The sequence below is a fragment of the Caenorhabditis remanei genome, chromosome I (genome assembly GCF_010183535.1).
Source record: "Caenorhabditis remanei strain PX506 chromosome I, whole genome shotgun sequence".
Lineage (NCBI taxonomy): Eukaryota > Metazoa > Nematoda > Chromadorea > Rhabditida > Rhabditidae > Caenorhabditis > Caenorhabditis remanei.
Window position 1 is genome coordinate 11,199,138 of NC_071328.1, and position 20,957 is coordinate 11,220,094.

The 20,957-nt window shown below is 36.5% G+C and overlaps 4 protein-coding genes and 1 pseudogene across 5 annotated transcripts; 4 read left to right on the forward strand and 1 right to left on the reverse strand.

Annotated features, from left to right (window-relative positions):
- Positions 1-17: 17 nt before the first annotated feature.
- On the forward strand, positions 18-684 carry GCK72_002461 (uncharacterized protein; the record flags this gene model as incomplete). The annotated part of the gene is made up of 3 exons (XM_003112056.2): positions 18-166; positions 215-342; positions 485-684. The coding sequence occupies 3 exons, from the start codon at positions 18-20 to the stop codon at positions 682-684; spliced, it is 477 nt and encodes a 158-aa protein (XP_003112104.2).
- Positions 685-2,731: 2,047 nt separating this feature from the next.
- Positions 2,732-6,388, forward strand: GCK72_002462 (annotated as a pseudogene). Its single transcript has 9 exons — positions 2,732-2,835; positions 2,881-2,987; positions 3,963-4,068; positions 4,111-4,516; positions 4,562-4,650; positions 4,697-4,835; positions 4,885-4,971; positions 5,065-5,324; positions 6,187-6,388. Coding segments are annotated over exons 1-9 (1,500 nt in total).
- An 8,712-nt stretch (positions 6,389-15,100) lies between these two features.
- On the forward strand, positions 15,101-17,329 carry GCK72_002463 (uncharacterized protein; the record flags this gene model as incomplete). Its single annotated transcript, XM_053723437.1, has 9 exons — positions 15,101-15,170; positions 15,259-15,398; positions 15,444-15,649; positions 15,825-16,216; positions 16,263-16,349; positions 16,401-16,513; positions 16,563-16,669; positions 16,721-16,964; positions 17,027-17,329. 9 exons carry the CDS (start codon positions 15,101-15,103, stop codon positions 17,327-17,329), a joined length of 1,662 nt encoding a protein of 553 aa, XP_053592082.1.
- Positions 17,330-17,462: 133 nt separating this feature from the next.
- GCK72_002464 (uncharacterized protein) lies at positions 17,463-19,014 on the reverse strand (the record flags this gene model as incomplete). The annotated part of the gene is made up of 8 exons (XM_053723438.1): positions 17,463-17,648; positions 17,694-17,786; positions 17,995-18,122; positions 18,168-18,253; positions 18,360-18,439; positions 18,485-18,636; positions 18,685-18,838; positions 18,904-19,014. The coding sequence occupies 8 exons, from the start codon at positions 19,012-19,014 to the stop codon at positions 17,463-17,465; spliced, it is 990 nt and encodes a 329-aa protein (XP_053592083.1).
- Positions 19,015-19,551: 537 nt separating this feature from the next.
- On the forward strand, positions 19,552-20,880 carry GCK72_002465 (uncharacterized protein; the record flags this gene model as incomplete). The annotated part of the gene is made up of 6 exons (XM_053723439.1): positions 19,552-19,596; positions 19,642-19,776; positions 19,824-19,958; positions 20,139-20,345; positions 20,408-20,737; positions 20,791-20,880. The coding sequence occupies 6 exons, from the start codon at positions 19,552-19,554 to the stop codon at positions 20,878-20,880; spliced, it is 942 nt and encodes a 313-aa protein (XP_053592084.1).
- Positions 20,881-20,957: the final 77 nt, after the last annotated feature.

Genomic DNA, 20,957 nt, shown 5'->3' on the forward strand with positions numbered 1-20,957 from the left:
TATCCCATCTCTTCCAAATGAACGTGCCAAGCACGTCGACTCGCGGATATGCGAAATATCAAATAAGGTCATCTGGAATGCCACGTGTTCTTGCAAACGAGTCGGACGTCTTCACGTTAGATGACGTGGATGTTGATGAGGAGACGGATGAGTTGAAACCCAATAGGTGTTTTTGATTGAGAGAGGAAGTTTTTGATTAACTTTGATATTTCAGAATACCTATAACAAAAGAAGAAGAGAAGAGTCGATTGGTGGAATGCAATCTGGATAGTGATGAGGAAGATGACAAAACACCTCCACAGGAAGATGATAAAGGACAGAATATTAGACAGTCTAGTAAAAGTGAGTCTTTGGCTCCGGCAGGCAGCCATCAATATCGATTGAAATTTACACCAAAGAACGACAATTATCAGGTTCAAATCCTACATGACATTTTTCAAATTCAAGCATTGTTTTCCTACAATTATTCCAACCTTTGTTTCAGATTCATCAACAGTAGAATCAAAAGAAAGATGCCGACTCCGTGATTCATTCGATTTAGACAACGACGACTCTCTATCCGATGATCTCGACCTACTTCCACCAATCCCTGGAGCACCGAATGCCAATACTTCATGGTGTTCGAAACTTCATCGATTCAATTGTTGTAACCCACGAATCCCGTCGAAATGTACAATTATGTGAACTATGATTATACTCATTTCTCAAAAGATCTCTCTCATATAATCTCTCCTCCGGAATCTCTATATTACACTGTAGATCTCATTTTTCATGAATCTCCCATCGAAACATCCAAATTCAAAATCTCAATTTTTGTGGCCATTGTCACCGGTAAAAGAAAAAGACTCTCGATCTCGTACTATTCCCCGATTTGATAATATTTATCTCAATAAAATGATTCATAAGAAACTTGAAAAAACAGGAACGCTATGTATCGGGTAGTACGTTCAATATGACAGAATACGGACTTTGACTTGAAATAAGACCGTTGACACCTGTCATTTTGCGAAGAATGAGAGAAGAGGAACAGAATTAATCCCGGAAATACACTATTAGAACTGCAAATGATATTGCCTCAACGGATATCCCCGAAGAAGCTTGTCCAAAATTTATTTGTGTTCAACACATTCTTTCGAATGGTCGAAATCCATGCTAACCTTGGTTAACTTGGGTTAAAACCAACGAAAGCTGCGGGAGGAGGCCACCTATACAACTGTGTGTACCGACACTTCCCGGGTTCCGCCGCTCGCTATGATTTGCATACGAGCAGACTCCGCCCACCTTTGCGGCTCGTTGTGCGTTCCAAAAGCAACATGAAAATGCCTTTTTGGAGAGAAGGAAGATTTTGGAGATTATATTAGTTTTTTAGATTCCTGTTTGAAATGGATAGGGAAGTCTGAAATTTTGAGAAAATTTTCAAGCCAAAAGGAACACAACACGTAGAGGCATAAAAGAAAGGAAGTTCTATACATTTGAACCTTTATAAAGGCCTTTAACTCATTTGGGAGGATTGCTTCAAAAAATTGTAAATAAATAGAAAACTGTATTGTAAACCTACGCAAAAAGGTTTAGCAAGAATTAGACACATTATTACATGCTTTCAGAGTTAGAAACTAAATACCAATAGTTTTCTCAAATTTAATGTATTTACTCAATGTCTGCATTTTTCAAGTTTAATCAGACAATTGAATGCTTGTACTGTAGAAGTAGCTTCATTGCATCTTTGCTTCAACGGATAACCCCGAAGAAGCTTGTCCAAAATTTATTTGTGTTCAACACATTCTTTCGAATGGTCGAAATCCATGCTAACCTTTGTTAACTGGGTTAAAACCGGCGAGAGCAGTGGGAGGCTACGACCAATACTGCGATGTGTACCGACACCTCCCGGTTTCCGCCGCTCGCTATGATTTGCATACGAGCAGACTCCGCCCACTCTCCTCGCTCACTGATCTTGCAAAAAAGCAGAATGGTAATTACGTTTTGGAAGCTTTTTTCCAGACTGTTCGATGGAGGAAGATGCATATAGAAAAGCGAGAAGTTTAAAATCATTTTTCAAGTCAAAACGCTCATAATCTGCAGAATATTGAACAATAAAATGTTTCTATATAATTGCATAACTCTATTGGAAGGCTTGCTACGAAAAAACTTTCAACTACGGAAAAGAAGAAACACATGTTTTGAATACAAATCACGAATATTGGAGAATCGGAACAAAGTGTAACCCGGTGATGCACACCCAAAGTAGACGAGTTTCCAGTAAACAAAATTCAGTCACAAAACAGCTTCTTAGCGAGAATAGTATTAAAAAACTAGGACTTTGTCGTTGACTTCAATTGTTTTAATTCAACTCGATATTCCATTACAAAGTCCATTTTTCTCGCTTCAAAGTTTGTTAATGTTATTTCTGCAACCGGAGCCTAACCCACCCCCTTTTCAACATCACATTTTCCTGTTTGAACCGTCGTTTTCCATTTTCATTATCAGTTCCGTTGATTTATACAAAAAGTGATGAATGATAAGAATGACGGAGGCGGTAAACGAGCAACATTTCCTCGTCAGAATAAACGGAGAAATTATTTTTTCAGTCGTCTTGTTAATCCCGTCTCATGGTTTGTTCTTCTTATCATTTTCTCTTCATTTTCAGTCTACGATCAAAGCTTTTTCTGACTTTCACTTCATTCTTTTTCTTGACTCAATTCTCAATTTTGCACTAAAAATAGTTTGCAGAAATATGAAACATCTAAAAATCGACAGAGCCGATACCCTCCAACCCGAACATGTTCACATCACTGCAAGTGGTTTGGAGCCTGGAAGAGCTTATCGATTCGATATGAAGTAAGTGAATGGGAACGGTTTCAGAGAAGATTGAATGAATTTTAGACTCCGTCATAACTATGGATCTCATGCATCTTATTGTATTTTGAAAGCAGATAAAGATGGAAATATCGATATGAGAACTGAGAAACCATTGAGAGGAACTTATTTTGGTGAGAGTTTTTGAAAGCACGTCGAGAGTTACAGTTTCTACGAAAGTTTCACTATAGTCGGAAAATTCGAAGATTCAATTGTGAAAGTATTTGAGTAACTCGAAAATATAACTTTTATCTGTTTTTAGAACGTAGGTTCTCAGAGAAACAGGTTCATAGTCCCACTTTATCCAACCATATTTTTTGTTATCTTGATTCCGAGTTGGTTCCAGGAAAACTCGTCTTCCTCCCGGAGTATTCAGTTTTTATGATTTTCTGATTTCCGTCATTTCTAAAAACCATTTGTAGCCTATTGTCCAATTGATCTGAAACCAAACCACCAAAAAACATTATAAACAGTAGACATGTTTGCTCTTCATAATTCATTTTGATAGCCAGGATCACCGATGAAAAATAATATTTTTCCACCGTCTCACGAGTCCTGAAAAAACAATGAAAACCGCTCTTATCAATATGTTTTTATTCGTTTTTTAGATATTCGAAACTTATTTTTTTCTCCTCTTATCAAATTAAATTTGATTGGATCATAAAACATAAATGACTGTTTTTTATACAGAAGGGTTCCAATTAACCACTACTGATAACATGCATAGATAATAAAAATATAATGACTGCATGGTTCGAGAAAATAAATTTTATGGGGAAATGGAAACTTGCGCTCTAAATTTGTCTGGGACTCTTTTTCAAATAAGGGACTCCAAAAAACATTTTGCCGTTCCAAGTACATGACATACCCACTAAACTCTTTTTTAGTGCACTTCGCACTTTTATGCACATAATTCTTTTATTTCGGAAGTATCATTAATCAGTTCTCTTATCAATAAAAAAGTTACAGCGTTGCCATGTTTGTAGTCTTGATTTAAATCGTGGACTTTGGATTTATAAGACTTTGGAATGACAGGAACATCTTCAAAAAATAGAGGAAACATAGAAATCTGAATTTGGGAAAATAGTACTGGAAATCTATCTTTGCAGAAGCCGATGGAATGGGACTATTCCTCTCGATGACGCCTTGCGAAGACTTTGCTTACGGTGGATATCTCCGATGCACTCCTCCAATTCCATTCTTTTATCTTCTTAGGTAATACAAGTCCGATGAATTGTATGACATCCTCATTTTCAGATTATCCGATGAGACTGGGAACCAACTCGATGAAATGTACATCAAAAAACACTGGATGCACCCACTTCTGACAAGAACTGAAATCGAACACGACGGATTCTGTGGAACACTTTTCAAGCCTCCAGGAGATGGTCCATTCCCTTGTGTCATGGATATCTCTGGAACTGGAGGAGGTCTCCATGAGCATAAAGGAGCAATGTTGGCTTCGGAGGGATTCGTCGTCATTTGTGTGGCATTTTTCCAATTCAAAGATCTTCCGTATAAATTAGAAGATGTTGAAGTGGAATACTTCTTGAAGCCTATCGAATTTGTACTTGGTCTTCCATATACAACTAATATGCTCGGAATCCAGGGAGTCTCGTTTGGAGCAACTATTGTTGATTTGTTGGCAACTAGATATCCACAGGTAACGAGAAATAAAGATTATCAGAAGCAAGGACTGAAATTACAGATCAAAGCAGTAGTTTCGATCAACGGTCCACATGCTCAAAGCAGTTATGTAATGCTTAAAGAGCACGGAAAATCAATGATTGTTCCAGAGTAAGTCTCCGAACAAAATATAATTTTTTAGAACTTGAGTTTCCAGACTCGATGACTCCAAGTTATTTTTTGTTAATACAATCCTGGCAACTGCTCCATGTTTCAAAACATTGACTCCTCTTCTGACGGAAGAGAATTCGATTCCATGGCATTGGATTCCAAAAGAAACTGCATTCAGACTAATCGTAAGTGCTCTTTGATTCCGAAAGTTGATGAAAATGTTTTATTTTTCAGGGATCCGTTGATGATTTGTGTGCTCCGTCCATTCATGCAAATCTTCACATTCAGAAGAAATTACAAGAGACTGGACATTACGTTGAGGTAAATTTATGGAATATTTGAGAGTTAGCTGGTTTTTTATGACCGAAAGTTCAGCACTTTGATTTTGAACAATCCAGAATTCATATTTTCCAGCTAGAATTGGTGAATGGTGGTCATATCATGGAGCCTCCATACTTCCCTCACCACGACATTGTCTATGCGAAATTCCAAGGATTCTACTGTGGATACGGTGGAGAAATCACTCAACACGCGAAATCTCAAGAGAGAACATGGGCAAACACGGTTAATTTCTTCAAGAGGAAGCTTGGTTCACCACCTCCAATGCCTGATTGGGTACGATTGCAGAAAGTGGATGGACCTCTGAAACCAATTGAGAATAGAAGCAGATTATAGTTATTATTATGTACTTTTACAATGAAATCATCTTTTGGGAATAAAGTTTTTGAATACCATTTCCTCTCGTAATCTATTCATTCTATCTTATATCTCAACCATCATCCTTTAATTGGAGACTCCAGAATTTTCTATGACGTCACATTTGACAGTAACCTCACCCAGATTCTCTAATCCTCTCAATCCTCTACACTCTCTTACTGAACTCAGCTGTTCTCCACTGCGCATTGCCTACGTTTCTCTGTGTCTACCTAGGAAGCCGTCCTATTTCTTTCCTCTTCATTTCTCTCACTCTCCCAGTTTCCTCTCACCCGAAATTCCCAATATTTTCTATTTCATCTGCCATTGCTTGCCTCGTCTTGTTGTTTCTACTCTAACTTATCGATTGTAAGAGTTATTGGTAGTTTTGATTTCTTCTTTTGATATGCGTGCTGAAATGTAGAAGAGATGCTGCAAACTAGTTGTTGAGACGACGTTATTCTCAGTATTGATTTTGTTGTTTTGTGTTGACATGACTACTTTTTGGCGGTGGCAGCTCTTTTCCTTTCTCTTTTTCGAATTTCCAAATCTTCAAAGTAAAGAAAAATGCATCCAAATGTATATTAATACCTCAAAGAAAAAATCAATCTAATTGGCAGATGATTTCCCCTGAAAACGTCTCGGGTTCGAATTATTGACGAGAATATTATAGTTGTACAATCAAAAGCAAGTGATACCGATCTGTTTGGGGATAAAATAGGGTTTATTAGAATTCTATCTTCATTTTTCAGTTGTCACACAACTTTCAATCTATTATTTTTCTTCTCTTTCTTTTCTTTGTCTCCATGGCTAACTTCATACCAACACCGGTTCATTTTCCAGACCTCCCATCCACCGAACCATGCTCTACACCATCGCTGCCGTCGGAGCCTGTGCTTACTTCGCTGTCAGCGATTCCATCGTCAAAAAAGTAGTCGTCGACACGGTGAAGGCTGTCGTTTGGCCAACCAGCGATGAGCAAGTTGCTGCCCAATTGAAGGAGAAGAAAACGGATAAAGAAGACGAGGACTGGGCTCTTTATTGAGCAAATCAATGTATTACATCAGCCGCACCTAAATGTCAAACATTTTGAATTGAACATATGTAAATTTGGTATTGTGTAACAATAAAGATTTCTCGAAAACTGCTTTGAAAATTTTCTTTATACCCAAAAAGACGAAACACTTTGCGGTCAAGTGTTGAAATAAATGATAAAAACAAATCACAAGACCCCGAAGTGGGCATTCTTTCAGATCATGAAATAAAAGTGTAAAAACGATGTGGTGTTTCAAATACATCACACTCATAGTCAATAGAAAATAGTAGCTGAACTTTCAGAAAACACAGAAACCACTATACGGGAAATCGGCAAAAATCAGAAGATGGCTTTGAGCATAATCACGGAAGGGCACGAGAGCAACATAAACTGCTCTACGCACCAGAATTGTCGGCCGGCAGATCAAGATCGTAACAAGCCATAACGTAATTTCTCAAAAAGTGTAAAAAAAGTGAGAAATATTCACGTTAAATTTGTAGAATCAACAAAATTCAACGTGCATTAAAAACGTGACCTCTATGTGAGTGCCCTGTTTTCTGTTGTTGTTTGCCACGTTAACAATGACAACTCACAGTTTTTGTGGTTTTTATTGGAAGACAGTCCAGTTCTCTTATCGTTTCATTTATCCATAGTTCCGATCTCGGAATTTTATTCCTTTCTCCCATACTCTTACTGGATTTATCCATAGTTCCGATCTCGGAATTTCATTCCTTTCTCCCATGCTCTTACTGGATTTATCCATAGTTCCGATCTCGGAATTTTATTTCTTTCTCCCATACTCTTACTGGATTTATCCATAGTTCCGATCTCGGAATTTTATTCCTTTCTCCTATACTCTTACTGGATTTATCCATAGTTCCGATCTCGGGATTTTATTCCTTTCTCCCATACTCTTACTGGATTTATCCATAGTTCCGATCTCGGGATTTTATTCCTGTTATTTTTATTCGATTTTATTCCTATCATCTAGATTTCCGTTCTACGATCAATTCCACCTACTCCAATCAATTACTGGTTTTACGAGATATCTGATCACTGAGTTATACTCCTCTCTTTTGTATTAATTATATCCTTTTTCTCCAATTTCGAAGATCCCAATCCACTCGGTAGAATGAGCTTTTTTTGAAAACTAGTTTTTGCCTTTGGTCTTTCGACTTCCTTCAAAATGCAACCTCAAAAAATCAAACAAAAGACACAAGGAACCTTGAAAAAACTCGTAAAAAATCCAGTTATCATGCATTATTCTACGCTTCTTTCGGTTCCTTATTCCAGAAGAATTCATTTCAGAAATTTCCAGATTTCGTGGATTCAGAGAACGACAGAGATACTTAAACATCAGATGATGTCAGCGGAAGACATGTATTTCTCTAAATTTTCTATAATTGTTCATCATTTCCTTTTTTATGTATGTGTCATATACATTCTTGTCAACTATATTTCAAATGTAATTCAGAAGTCCTCTTCCGCTTTTCCTGTCTAAGTTTATGTTTATTCTCTCCCTCCCATTTCATGTTCAATTTCTTGTTTTTCTTCTTTGGACCTCCCCGTTCAATTCTGTCAAAACTACTACTCATATGCTCATCATGTTGCTCTTCCGAAGAAGAAAAAAGGAGGAGAAGAGCTCCGAAAAATAATTTATTTTCTTTTTTTGTTGTGTCTTCTTTTTCTGGTTGCAGGGTGGCGCGTAGTTTTGTTCGGTTTTTATGTTTTATGACCGACGATTAGTTTATTTTGGACTTCAGTATGTTCAGGTTATTCACTAATGGTGCTGTCGTAAACTCGGAAAGTTTTAGTCGAGTCAAAGATATTTGAAATGGGTTACGGTACCAAATTGCGGCTCACTTCTAAAATGTATGGCACAAATAATGTATTCATCTAGATGCTATGTTTTTGGACTGTTTCATGGTATTTGTATAGAAATCTATCTTCTGAAGAAAAGGTGTTTAGTTTAGAAAATGATAAAGTGTTACACTTCAGATGAATTCGGAATTTATGAGTCTCCGACTAGTTTCCAACGACGACAATTTCAAAATAGAGTTGAGAAGTTGTTGGATAACTCAGTGCTAGACACGAAGAGGCTACAAAGTCTGGCTACCAACCGAAATATTCATTCGTATCAGATGGATCTCAGTTTCGGTGAGAACCTCTTCTGACTGAAATACGGGCAGAAAATAGAAAGTTATGATTTAAAAACCGATGGTTTTTCTGAGTGTGTTGTATTTTTTGGATTATTCATTTGTTAGGATCAGACTGAAACATGAATTTTTAAAACAGCAAGTGAATTTAAATCAATGGAATCTTAACAACCGCCGACGGGAACAATCTCTTTTTCGTGAAAATCGGCCTGTCCGCTTGCTCTCCGATAGTACAACCCCTGATAATAAGAAGGAATGAAACCTGAAATAATCCACTCAATCTTCTTCTTCTTTTGTCTCATTTTCTTCTCTATTTCTTCCACAAAATATTATCATCATCATCTTCCATTTTTCATGTCTTCCGTGCCCCGAGGGGCAGACATCTAGGGGGCATCTCTCCTCGTGCTCTTTTCTAAAATAAAAAGAGTCCCGATTTTTGAGCTCAATTTCGGACAGATTTGGTCAAACTCATGGGATGTCCGAAAAAAAGTCCAATTTTTTCGGACGGGTTCGTGGATGAGTTTTGGTGTTGGCATTAGATGAGAGCACGTGACCCAAAGGTTTGATGACTTTTAATTTGAGCAGGGTGCCCAAAACTAATTTTTCTTTTGAATGCCCTTGTTTTAATCTTCTTGCAATTTGGAGTTTCCTCCGGTTTTATATTTCGAATCTTAGTGCAGAACGAAAGATACATTTGGATTACATCTCTTTCTCTGAAATTGTTATTCTAGAGTCGAAAGATTCGTTTGTTGAGTTCTGTTCATTCTGTTTTGAAAGATTGATTGTTTGGGTTCATGAGAAAACCTAGTTTTTACTACATCTTCCTGTCTACATTTTACATAAATCTTTGATTCATTGTTTCAAATTTCACCTATTTCCGTCGGATTCTATTTGCTTTATGAATCTTCACAACCTATGTAGTTTGAATAGTTCTGCCTATTTTTAGTATTGGTTTCAGAAATTCAACTGGACCGAAAAACCTGAAAGTAGTATTTATCCATAGAAATTTTTTCCTTTTGTACGTTCTTCCATATTCATTCTATCTCATCAAAATCTCGAAACTATTCTATTTTTTGGCTATTCTTCGATCTTCCCATCTTAAGTGTCTAAAAGGGATAATCTTCGATTCGAAAAAGAAACTTTTTGAGAGATTCAAGGCGAAATTTAATACATATTCATTTCCCACCGACATTTTTTCAATTATTCTTTCCCTTTCCGGACATCACATTTCAAAAAGAACTTTCTATCTTCTAATATCTTTTCACAATTTCTCTCTACTCACTAATTTCCATGTATATATTTATCCGCCTCCTCTTTCAGCTATTTTTTTATGTCTTGCATTCTGGTACCTCATGAGTAATCGGATACTTTCCCCATTTTTCTTACCTGAACAAATTGGAAACTTTCCTCTTTTTTCACGTGAAAGAATACATTATCGTATGATTCTCTCGTAGACGTTTTGAAGTTGCAAACCAAATCGTGAGAAGATTTGGAATATTCTAGAGAATCAGAAGGCGTTTAATACCGACACTTGATAGTTCTTCATTTTCTGTGTTTTGTTTCGTTCAGTAGTCATATTCTGAAGTGTTTTATTTTCAGAAGTTCACAGATGCCACGTCTCGAAAGACGACGACGATGAGTCGAAAGGTTGAAGTCGGCGTAGTTTTGATTGTTGCACTTTTTCGAGGTGAGTTCTGGGAAAAGCGGGAGAAAATAAACAAACACGTTAGTCCCTATGAAAACTTTGAAATGACTGAGGTTTCATGATTTTCCAAAAAAAAAAAGAAGCTTGAATCTATGTCATAAAAGTTGAAAAACAAAAGAGTTTGAGAAAAGCAGTGGAAAGTATTGTAGGGTGAAGCTATTTTCACTTCTCTAAATTTGAGCTTGTGATGATCGAATGCTTACCCGTACCAGTAATTAACCTCCAGTAGAGTCGGGTTTTGATAATACTCATGTCGTGGATATCAGATTCAAGACATTTTTAGGAGCCGATGGCATCCAAGTGGACTCTATGCATTTCCCTGTTTTCTTATACACTGCTCGACATAAGTATACAGCCACTTCATTTTTCAAATTTTTTTCATAAATGAGAAAGTCTTCCATGGAATCTCAAATGCAGAAAAATACTGCTCTGGAGGCATAAAATTATGCGATAAAAGAAATTAGATCCCTCTCTATACTTTTCGAAAAAATTGATTTTTTGTGAAAAACAGCTTTTTTCGACGCGACATAAGTATACAGCCAGTACCTGAAAAATGGCTTAGAAGTTCAAAACTGTGTCAAATTACCAATAATCATATTTACAGTCCAATAGTGATTGTTTTGATGCACTTTTTGGCATTTCAAGTTAAGAAATTTAAAAAATTTTGAGCACAACATGGAGAAAAATGCAAAAAACCTTGTAACGCATTTATGAATTTATTATCACAATGATATTATTTGTTAACAATAAGAAAACTACAGAATTTATCTGGATTTATGTTTTGAACCTGTTTTAAGAACTTCTATCAATCAATGAAATAGGGATTTGTGTCCTTTTATTGCTAATTCTTTGTTTTTCATGTATGTTTTCTCACTTTGGTTAAAAAATAACAATCGGAGTTGAGATTTACGTTGGCCCAATATAATTTTACAATTTTTGGGTTTTTCATGAACATTTATTCCACATCTTACCGGGATAAAACGTGCTTACTCGATGTCTGGAGAGGCGTCAGTGAAAGAAACTAGCTGCCAACAAATACAGATAAACGACAAGATAAGTGTGAGCAAAAAAAGAGTCTTGAAAGGTTAGAACATTATTGTAATTCAAGAAAGCCATGACGTAGTAGGTGCTTTAAACCTATAGACCCTTAAAAATTTTGTTATTCGGTTGTTTAACCCAGGACTCCGTTTTCAAATTTACATCCCCATTTTCTTAACAAAAATGTCATCCCTGGTCTCAAGTAAACAAGTTTTATCCCGGTAAGATGTGGAATAAATGTTCATGAAAAACCCAAAAATTGTAAAATTATATTGGGCCAACGTAAATCTCAACTCCGATTGTTATTTTTTAACCAAAGTGAGAAAACATACATGAAAAACAAAGAATTAGCAATAAAAGGACACAAATCCCTATTTCATTGATTGATAGAAGTTCTTAAAACAGGTTCAAAACATAAATCCAGATAAATTCTGTAGTTTTCTTATTGTTAACAAATAATATCATTGTGATAATAAATTCATAAATGCGTTACAAGGTTTTTTGCATTTTTCTCCATGTTGTGCTCAAAATTTTTTAAATTTCTTAACTTGAAATGCCAAAAACAATCACTATTGGACTGTAAATATGATTATTGGTAATTTGACACAGTTTTGAACTTCTACGCCATTTTTCAGGTACTGGCTGTATACTTATGTCGCGTCGAAAAAAGCTGTTTTTCACAAAAAATCAATTTTTTCGAAAAGTATAGAGAGGGATCTAATTTCTTTTATCGCATAATTTTATGCCTCCAGAGCAGTATTTTTCTGCATTTGAGATTCCATGGAAGACGTTCTCATTTATGAAAAAAATTTGAAAAATGAAGTGGCTGTATACTTATGTCGAGCAGTGTAGTTCTATGAGTAATGAGGATAAAAGAATCACTTGAATCTAGAACTGGTGTAAGGTTTCTGCACTTCTCCACTGATCTTTTAGAATTAACTTCCTCTAGTTAGGAATTTGAATGATCCAGCCTGAAATCCTTTGTGTTGATCAGCTGTTATTTGTATTCATACAACCTGTGCCGCTTTCTGTAATAAAGAGTTCCATGGAAGCACTCTAATAGTTATCCAGATTCCCTAGATCCTAACTTTTTACTAGATCTTTCAATTCTTTGATACTTTGATCCACCCAACAAGACGATTGATGAGTAACTGATGACTTGAAACCATCTTCTTCTTCTTCCAAGAACTCTTCGACTGCATCACATGCTTCTCTTTGTTCAACCTTTCCGAATATTCCCACGAAACTGCGCGTCGTCGTTGTTGAGAATTCTAAATAACGACTTCAGGAAAGACGTCTTCTTCGTCTTCTCTTATTTCCAAAAAGTCGGTAAATCTTGGTGGCCTCATACCCTTTTCCTCTTCCTCTCCTCCTCGTTTTTTTTTCATTTTTTGCTCTCCAACCAGGTCTCATTTTCCTTTTTTTCACAGCTTGAAAAAACATAAGATGGGAAAGGCTTGAGAAGGAAGAAGAAGAAGAAGAGAAAGTCTTCTAAAAACCAAAGTGAAGACCTCTCATTTTCCTGACAATTCATTTACTTTCGCTTCACTTCATACGGTGGGATTTTTGGTGTTAGAGACAAAGAAAAGAATAGAGATTTTTGTGTTTGGAGACATTTTGTATTTGTTTTTGGAAGTTGTATTACGGATTTACGTCAAACGGAGATAAAAGCGAGAGAGATGTTTTTTTGGAAGTTTCGTCGAAGTTTTTCTGATTCTGATTCTTGCTTTCTGTTCTGATGAAGTCCTAGTCTCTTGTAACTTTCCCACAGTGGCCAGTTATTTTCAGAAACTTCAATGATCAGGTAGATGTTCCGTGGGAACTCAGAGAAATGAGTCTTGAAATTTTTATTGCAACGGAGTTGTGACTTGTGGTCACTAGCTACTACAGGAGTTCTGAATCTAGAGGTACAGTAACCCACAAATTTCAAATTTGACTCAGAGATAGGGAGAATCGAATTTCAAATAGAAACTTCAGGTTGAACAAGAATTTCTAAGTCAAAATCTTCAGGGTGTTTTTGATGAATCGGCCAAAGTTTTTTTTACAAGAAACCAACTGCTTAGCATAGAAAAAAATTCGAAAAAAAAAACGTTTAAAACATTTTGAATTTTTGAACAGAAAGCTCGGACGGCCGTCTTTTCCGATTCAAGTTTTTCAGTGAAATGGATTCCGAATTGAAACAAAACTTAAAATCCTGTAGCATATAGCTACTATATTCAAAAAAATAGGGTCCAAAGGTTGCAGTCAAACTCCTGAATAAATTTCTCAAAAGTTTCCAATTCACATTTCCTCTAATTTTCTCTCGGATAATCAGACTAATGTCTCTCCTTCTCGATACTCATTTTCAGTGAGAACACTTCTCATTTTCCGTTTTTCTCCCTCACTTTCTCAATATCCCCCTAATTTTCTCTTTTTTGCATAAAAGAAGATACTCTTTGAACTCACTGATCAATACAAATGAGGATACCACAAAACGTGCAATTTTCAGATTTACTCCTCCAAAAATCTTCGAGACCAAAGAAAACTCTTTTTCTTCATATGAGTTTTCTTCTAGTGTTTACTCACATGAGTCTCTTATGCAACTCTTTTTTTCCATCTATTCAAATATTGTTTCCTATCTCAAAAAACACGAAAAAACACAAGTAAAACGAGAGGAAAAGAGTTGAATAAGCTCATGATCATGGGCGGTTTGTGAAAAGAAGGTCTTCTGGATATGAGTCCCCTGGGAAGAGGTCAAAATCTTTGGGAGGGCTCTACATATTATCAATCTCAATGGTTAATCTTTCTTTCCGAAAGAAAAAAGAAGCTTGTTTTCTCTATTCGAACACGTTTTCAACTTCTCTCAATTCAAATTCTGTTCAGTTTGGTCTAGTATCTGTCTCTTCTTATTCAGTAACCACTTTGTTAGAAATTCAATTGTCTAGCTTATTTTTTCTCTGGTCTCGAAAAATATGATAAAATTGAGACGGAAATGGAAACACGTTTGATAAAGTGTTTGAGCAGCTAGAAAAACAGGGATTGTTCCTAATGAGAACTTCGTTTTCAATGACGAATATTGAAAAATCTGCAAATTTCAGCTATAACTTGCTATGTATGTTTTTGTTCATGTCACTTCCAGATTAAGAAAAGTAGGGAATCGGAGAACGTATTCGGTTTTTGGATTCAGCCGAAAGTTGTTGCGATTCTAACTTTTGTCGTTTCCGAGAAGTTTACCGGTCCTAATTTTATTTTGGAACTTTTCATTTAATATTGCAAGATCACCGAAAATCGACTTTTCCTATCATTTGGTTTTCCGAGTAAAAAGTTGAAAAAAAAACTCCGATCCTGTCTTCTGTAAGAGCTCAATTCTGTTTTGTAGAACTATTAAAACCTCCCATTTTACGTCACTTCTCCTCTAGACACCTCTATAAATCTTTTTTTCATTCTCTTTAATCGACCTCTCAATTTTCAACTCTCCGACCCCAAAACTTCCTCCTTCAAATCAAAAATCTTCTGGATTTTCGACCTCACCTTTTCCATTTTTTCACTTTTTCCGCCGCCCCAGTACATCAAGATTGATGTGTTCGAATTCTTCGAGAACGTGCCTCCTTATCTATTTATTCATCTCTCTTCTTTTCGTTTTTTTTTTCAGATGGATGAGGATTACTGTAGTTGAGAATATTCAATTGAATGAGATGTATTCTTTCCGATTAATCTTGTTTTGTCCTCTCAGCGCTTCTCTATAAAAACATGACATTTATCTGTTTTTCTGCCTTGTTTTCACTCATTTTTGTGGGTGCTTTTGTTTCCGAAATTATTTTTTCATCAGGGGAAAAAACATAAATGATCAACAACATTTGTCAACTGATAGTCTCAATTACTATATTCATTAATGGACTCGAATCTGCTAAAGGTAAAATTTCGGAGAAAATTATTTGAGTAAAAAAATTATATCATTTAGATTTAGATTCCATCTAAACAAATTAAATTTCAAATTTCAGTAATCTGGACGGGTGATCATGAACGTAGACTCTATGCAAAATTGGCTGAAAACTATAATAAATTGGCGAGACCCGTTCGAAATGAGAGTGAAGCGGTGGTGGTGCATCTTGGAATGGATTATCAACAGATCCTCGATATTGTGGGTTTATCGATTGGGAAACTTCTCGAAAATGATAAATTTCAGGACGAAAAGCATCAAATCATGAATTCGAATGTATGGTTGAGAATGTCTTGGACTGATCATTACTTGACTTGGGATCCATCGGAATTCGGAAATATAAAAGAAGTTCGACTTCCAATTAATAATATTTGGAAGCCGGATGTGTTGTTGTATAACAGTGTAGATCAACAATTTGATAGTACGTGGCCGGTGAATGCAGTTGTTTTATAGTAAGTTTTGGGTTTGTGGAATGTTTTGGCCAATTACTAATGCAAAAATTTATGTATTAAATTTTAAAATGAGGCTAGAAACCGCTTTTAAACACACAAGGATTTGAGAATTGGAACGGTGTCGTCAAATAGAGAATCTGGAGGATCGAACGCAAATTTTTGTTTCCTTTTTCAGTACTGGAAATGTGACGTGGATCCCTCCAGCAATCATCCGCTCAAGTTGTGCAATCGACATCGCATACTTTCCATTCGACACTCAACACTGCACCATGAAGTTCGGTTCATGGACGTATTCTGGATTCTTCACTGATCTCATCAACACAACTATCTCTCCAGCAACATACAAACCAAATGGTGAATGGGAACTACTTGGATTGACATCTCGACGGTCTATTTTCTTCTACGAGTGTTGTCCTGAACCATATTATGACGTCACTTTCACTGTTTCAATTCGAAGAAGAACGTTGTATTATGGATTCAACCTCCTTCTTCCGTGTATGCTTATTTCATCATTGGCTCTTCTGAGTTTCACGTTACCTGCTGATTGTGGAGAAAAATTGAATCTAGGTATGCTTCAGTTCGATGTAAACTTTAACATATAAATTATACTCAGGAGTCACTATCTTCATGTCTCTTTGCGTCTTCATGATTATGGTAGCGGAAGCAATGCCTCAAACAAGTGATGCTCTTCCGTTGATTCGTGAGTATCCATCTCAGAATCGACCTTATAAAACATCTGAAAACATTCCAGAAATCTACTTTTCCTGTATAATGTTTGAAGTTGGCGCTTCCGTTGTTGCTACTGTTATTGCACTGAACTTCCATCATCGATCTCCGGAACAATATAAACCTATGAACAAATTTGTGAGCCAATAACTGAATATCTTTTCTGTTTGAAATGAATATATTCCAGTTAAAAACACTGCTATTGAATTGGCTACCTGCTCTTCTCGGAATGGAGCGACCCGATGTTCTGGAAATGTCAGTTCATGGAGCACATTATGCTTCTGATAATAAACAGTAAGTTCAATTATATACCTATCAGATTTCAATGCCATATCATATTTTCAGAAAACAAAAACAGTACCTGATAGAAGTGGAACGACATATCCTAACCCGTCCGAATGGAAATGGCCATTCTGCAGTCGACAAAGCAGTTCACTTGGATTTATCAACTGGAAATCCAGATAACAAGAAGTCTCCGTCTCCGAAGAGAACGAATCCGGCAATTGTTGGAATGAAAGGATTGCCAACAACACATATGAATGGAGGGTTGGAATCATCAATCAATAAATACACGTGTACAAAAGTTACGGTAAGTTGAAAAACAATGATTTCTTCATAATCCTCTCCATCTCAACGTATTTTCATTTTCAGCGTCCAATGGAAAACGGTTCAATAAATTACAAATCTCCGCAATTGAATCCCTCAAATAACAACAATATCTATAAACCGAACACTCCGAAACCTCCATTCGAAGATCGCCATTTCCATCACATTCTGAATGAACTTCGTGTCATATCAGCACGTGTTCGTAAAGAAGAAGCAATGCATGCACTACAAGCCGATTGGATGTTCGCGAGTAGAGTCGTTGATCGTGTTTGTTTTCTCGCTTTCTCTGCTTTTCTCTTCATGTGTACTGCTATAATTTCATATAATGCTCCTCATCTTTTTGCCTAACTAGTCTCAAAATCAATCGATATAATATATTTTTCTGTTTCTCCACCACTTCAAACATATTTTATGTATCGGTTCCTTGTTTTTCCCCTCTTCTTTTTCTTTTTGTACATATTATGAAAAGTAATAAACACATTTATTTGGAGCTCTTTGTCTCCACATCAAACATTCCTCCGAGTACTTGAATCAAGAATTCCGGATAAGTCTTCTGAAGATAATGACCTTCTTCAGTGAAGTTTGCAGTCACGTACGGTTGTCCGTTGGCGTAACTATTCCAGATTTTTGGAATAGCTTCTTCTGATTCTTTTTTGTCTTTTATTACCTGAAATAGGATAAGGATGAATAACAAAATGAAACGTAGGCTCACATAATGATCTCCTTTGAAATACATCGCCAGTTCTTCTGAATCGGATTCAGCGACGAGGAAATCTTTCGATCCATATGCATAGAACATTCGAACCTAAATAACAACTTTTGAATTATATTATAGTAACACAGAGTATCTTCCTTCAAGAGAATATTTTGTTTGTTTTATTGTCAGGTGATGTTAAATCCAAAATCTAAAATAATTTCGAGATATCGTGGCTCCTAATCAGAGATGTTCTGTTTCGCGCCTTCTGATTTTAGGAAGTTTTTCAAAAAACTCAACAACATTATGATGTACCAACCCATGGTTTCTTTTTCATTTCATCCATCGAAGCCTTTTGTTTCTCGAATGCAAATGTCTGCATTGGCAGAATTGCAGCTGCCGACACTTTGCCATCGGCCACACGGAGACCGATGAAATCGTTGTAAACTGAACAATATTCCTACTTTCTATCCTATTAAAAGTTAAACATACACCAATCAAGCACTGGGAAAAGAACACAATCAATCATCTTCCATCGAAGTTTTATAAGATATGCGAGTGTGTTGATAGTTCCCATTCTGAAGAATTGGAAATCATAAAGGATTTTTTGAAAAGTATATATCATTTTTGTGAAAAATAATAGTTTGAGAAATCAAAAATAGGTTTTTTTTAATGTGATGATACCTTACAGATATTCCTCTATGCATTACAAATCCAGGTGAGTTGATCATTACTGCTCCAATCAATGGCCAACTTCTGTCCTCCTAATAAGTACTCATATTCAAACAAGATCAATTAAATTGACCCACCGACAAAATACAAGCCATCTGTAGAGCACTTTCTCCTCCTCTCGAGTGTCCCATTACAATCAGTTTCTCCACATTTTTCATTCCCAACTTTTCCATCAATGCTTTCACATAAGAGTTCCGTTCTTCATTTGTGTAGCTATCACGAAGACCGCCTGAATCCAATTGAACTATACATTTTCAGGTATCGTCGTGAGTCTCACCTGTCACGAACTCCGATCCAGGCCAATTAGTGCAAACCAAGCGAATATTATGTTTTTCGAAAGAGTCTCTCATGTACTTGATGTCATTGTGAGACCCTGGAGATCCAGCCAGAGAGACTACAGTTCCACGAACACCGGGTTTGTTGCATATATCCTAAATTCATTTTCATTTTAATCTAAAGTTTTCGAGCTCACCACATATTGAGACTGAACAGTCACCAGTTTATCTAGCCTTGGACCAGCTTTATAGGTCACGAAGACAGTTTTACAGAGAGAATTCAAGTCGAAATATGGTTGCTTGGCCAAAGCAATTTCAACTGCAGTGGCCATTTTACAATGGGGTTAGAAGAGAGTGAGAGAGAAGTGAATGTTTGAATTGGAATGAATGAAATCAAAGAGAAGGAATAAAACGTGTGAAAAATATCTGATGAAACCAGTTTTTCGGTCGAGATCAGACTCGAGTCCTCGCGAAAAAGATTAATCTGGGTAATATCGAACGTAAACAAATTTGTATTATGTAATTCATGAAAGCTTGTGTTTTGTGATGAATGACGTGGTGGAATGGGTACAGTAAGAAGAAGATCGACACAAACAAACGAATGTGAACCAGAGTGGTTCACTTGTTTCATTTTGGGAGAGCAAACCCGCTATAATTTCTTTTGGATCCAGAATTTTTGTAAATTTTCCAATTTTTCTAGATGTCAACAAACTTTAGAAACCAGCACTTTCGATTATTTATTTTAAATTACAACGCTTCGCTCCAATTTTTTCTTTCTCTCTTTCCCGGTATTCAACTTCCAAATACTTTCACAACCCTTCTCATTTCCGATTTTATTTTTCTAACAAGAAGCGAGAGGCGGTACAAAAATGGATAAAACTCTCGACGTTTCGAATTTGTCTCCTGGCACTCAGGTATCCTATCTCTTCAAGAACCACTTCATTCGTTTCCCCTTCCAGGTCTATAAGTGGACAATCGACAAGAAAATTGCACAGGGTGATTTCAGCTATATTTATGCGTGTAATACACCAAACAACATGCCTAATAATAAACAGTTTGCATTGAAATGTGAAAGTGCACAGAGTCCGTTGCAGGTGGGAAAGGAGAAAAAAAGAACTGGAGGAGTTAGGAATTGTTTCAGATGCTGAAAGTGGAGGCGTTTGTGTTGCAGAAGATATCTAAAAAGAACTCTCGTCATTTCTGTGATATCGAAGATATTGGAAAGTTCCAGAACATACATTACATTGTCATGCATATGGTTGGAAGGGCTCTTGTGGTACGTTTCATGGATTTGGATTGGGTGGCTCTCTTTTTTCTAAACGATGTGAACTCATGAGCTCACCGGTGCTAAAAACTGTTCCACCATGTCTTTCATAAGCTATTCACCACTCTGCCAAAATGTTCCGGTAGAGCACATTTGCCACAATAGAGAATTCAAAACATCACAACTTTTCAGGACTACATAAAGACATCGAGCACTGGAACAATCTCGGTCAACTGCGCCTTGAGTGTCGGAATTCAAATAGTCGAAGCCCTTGAAGACCTTCATATGTGTGGATACATTCATCGAGATCTCAAACCGTCGAACATTTGTTTCGGACGGAAAGATCGTGGAGAAGTCGGAAAAATGTTTCTGTTGAGTTTTGGAATTGCGAGAAAGTACGTGGATTCAAAGGCAAGTATACAACTTGGAGAACTCTCTAATTGAATTTAAAAACATTTCAGAATCAAATCCGAAAGCCACGTGAGCACGTGGAATTCCGTGGAACCGTAAGATACGCCTCTCTGAATTGCCATCAATTCCAGGAACTGAGCCGTAAAGATGATCTAGAATCGACTCTTTATGTTCTCGTTGAGATGATAACTGGATATCTTCCATGGAAAGGACTTCCAGATGTCCTAAATGTTGTGAGAGTCAAACAGCAAAGTCGTCAGCAACCAGGCATTTATCAGTTCTTAAAAGGGGCGTGTCCAGTGGACGAGTTGAGAGAAATGATGATGCTCATTGATTCATACACTTATTTCTCGAATCCAGATTATACAAGTATTTATAATGTAGGTTTTTCATAACTCAAAACGGCTCTGCTCATTTTAAAATGTATTTTCAGATTCTTCGCCGTGCAATGCGTCGTAATCCACAACCAGAACACCCGTATGACTGGGAGCAGGGAGGGACAAACTCACTCTGTGATTTGTGAACTGATTTTTGGCTGAAATAAAAATTTCGTCGAAAAATAATTTTATTGACTGGATTAAGTATGAACAAAATAATATA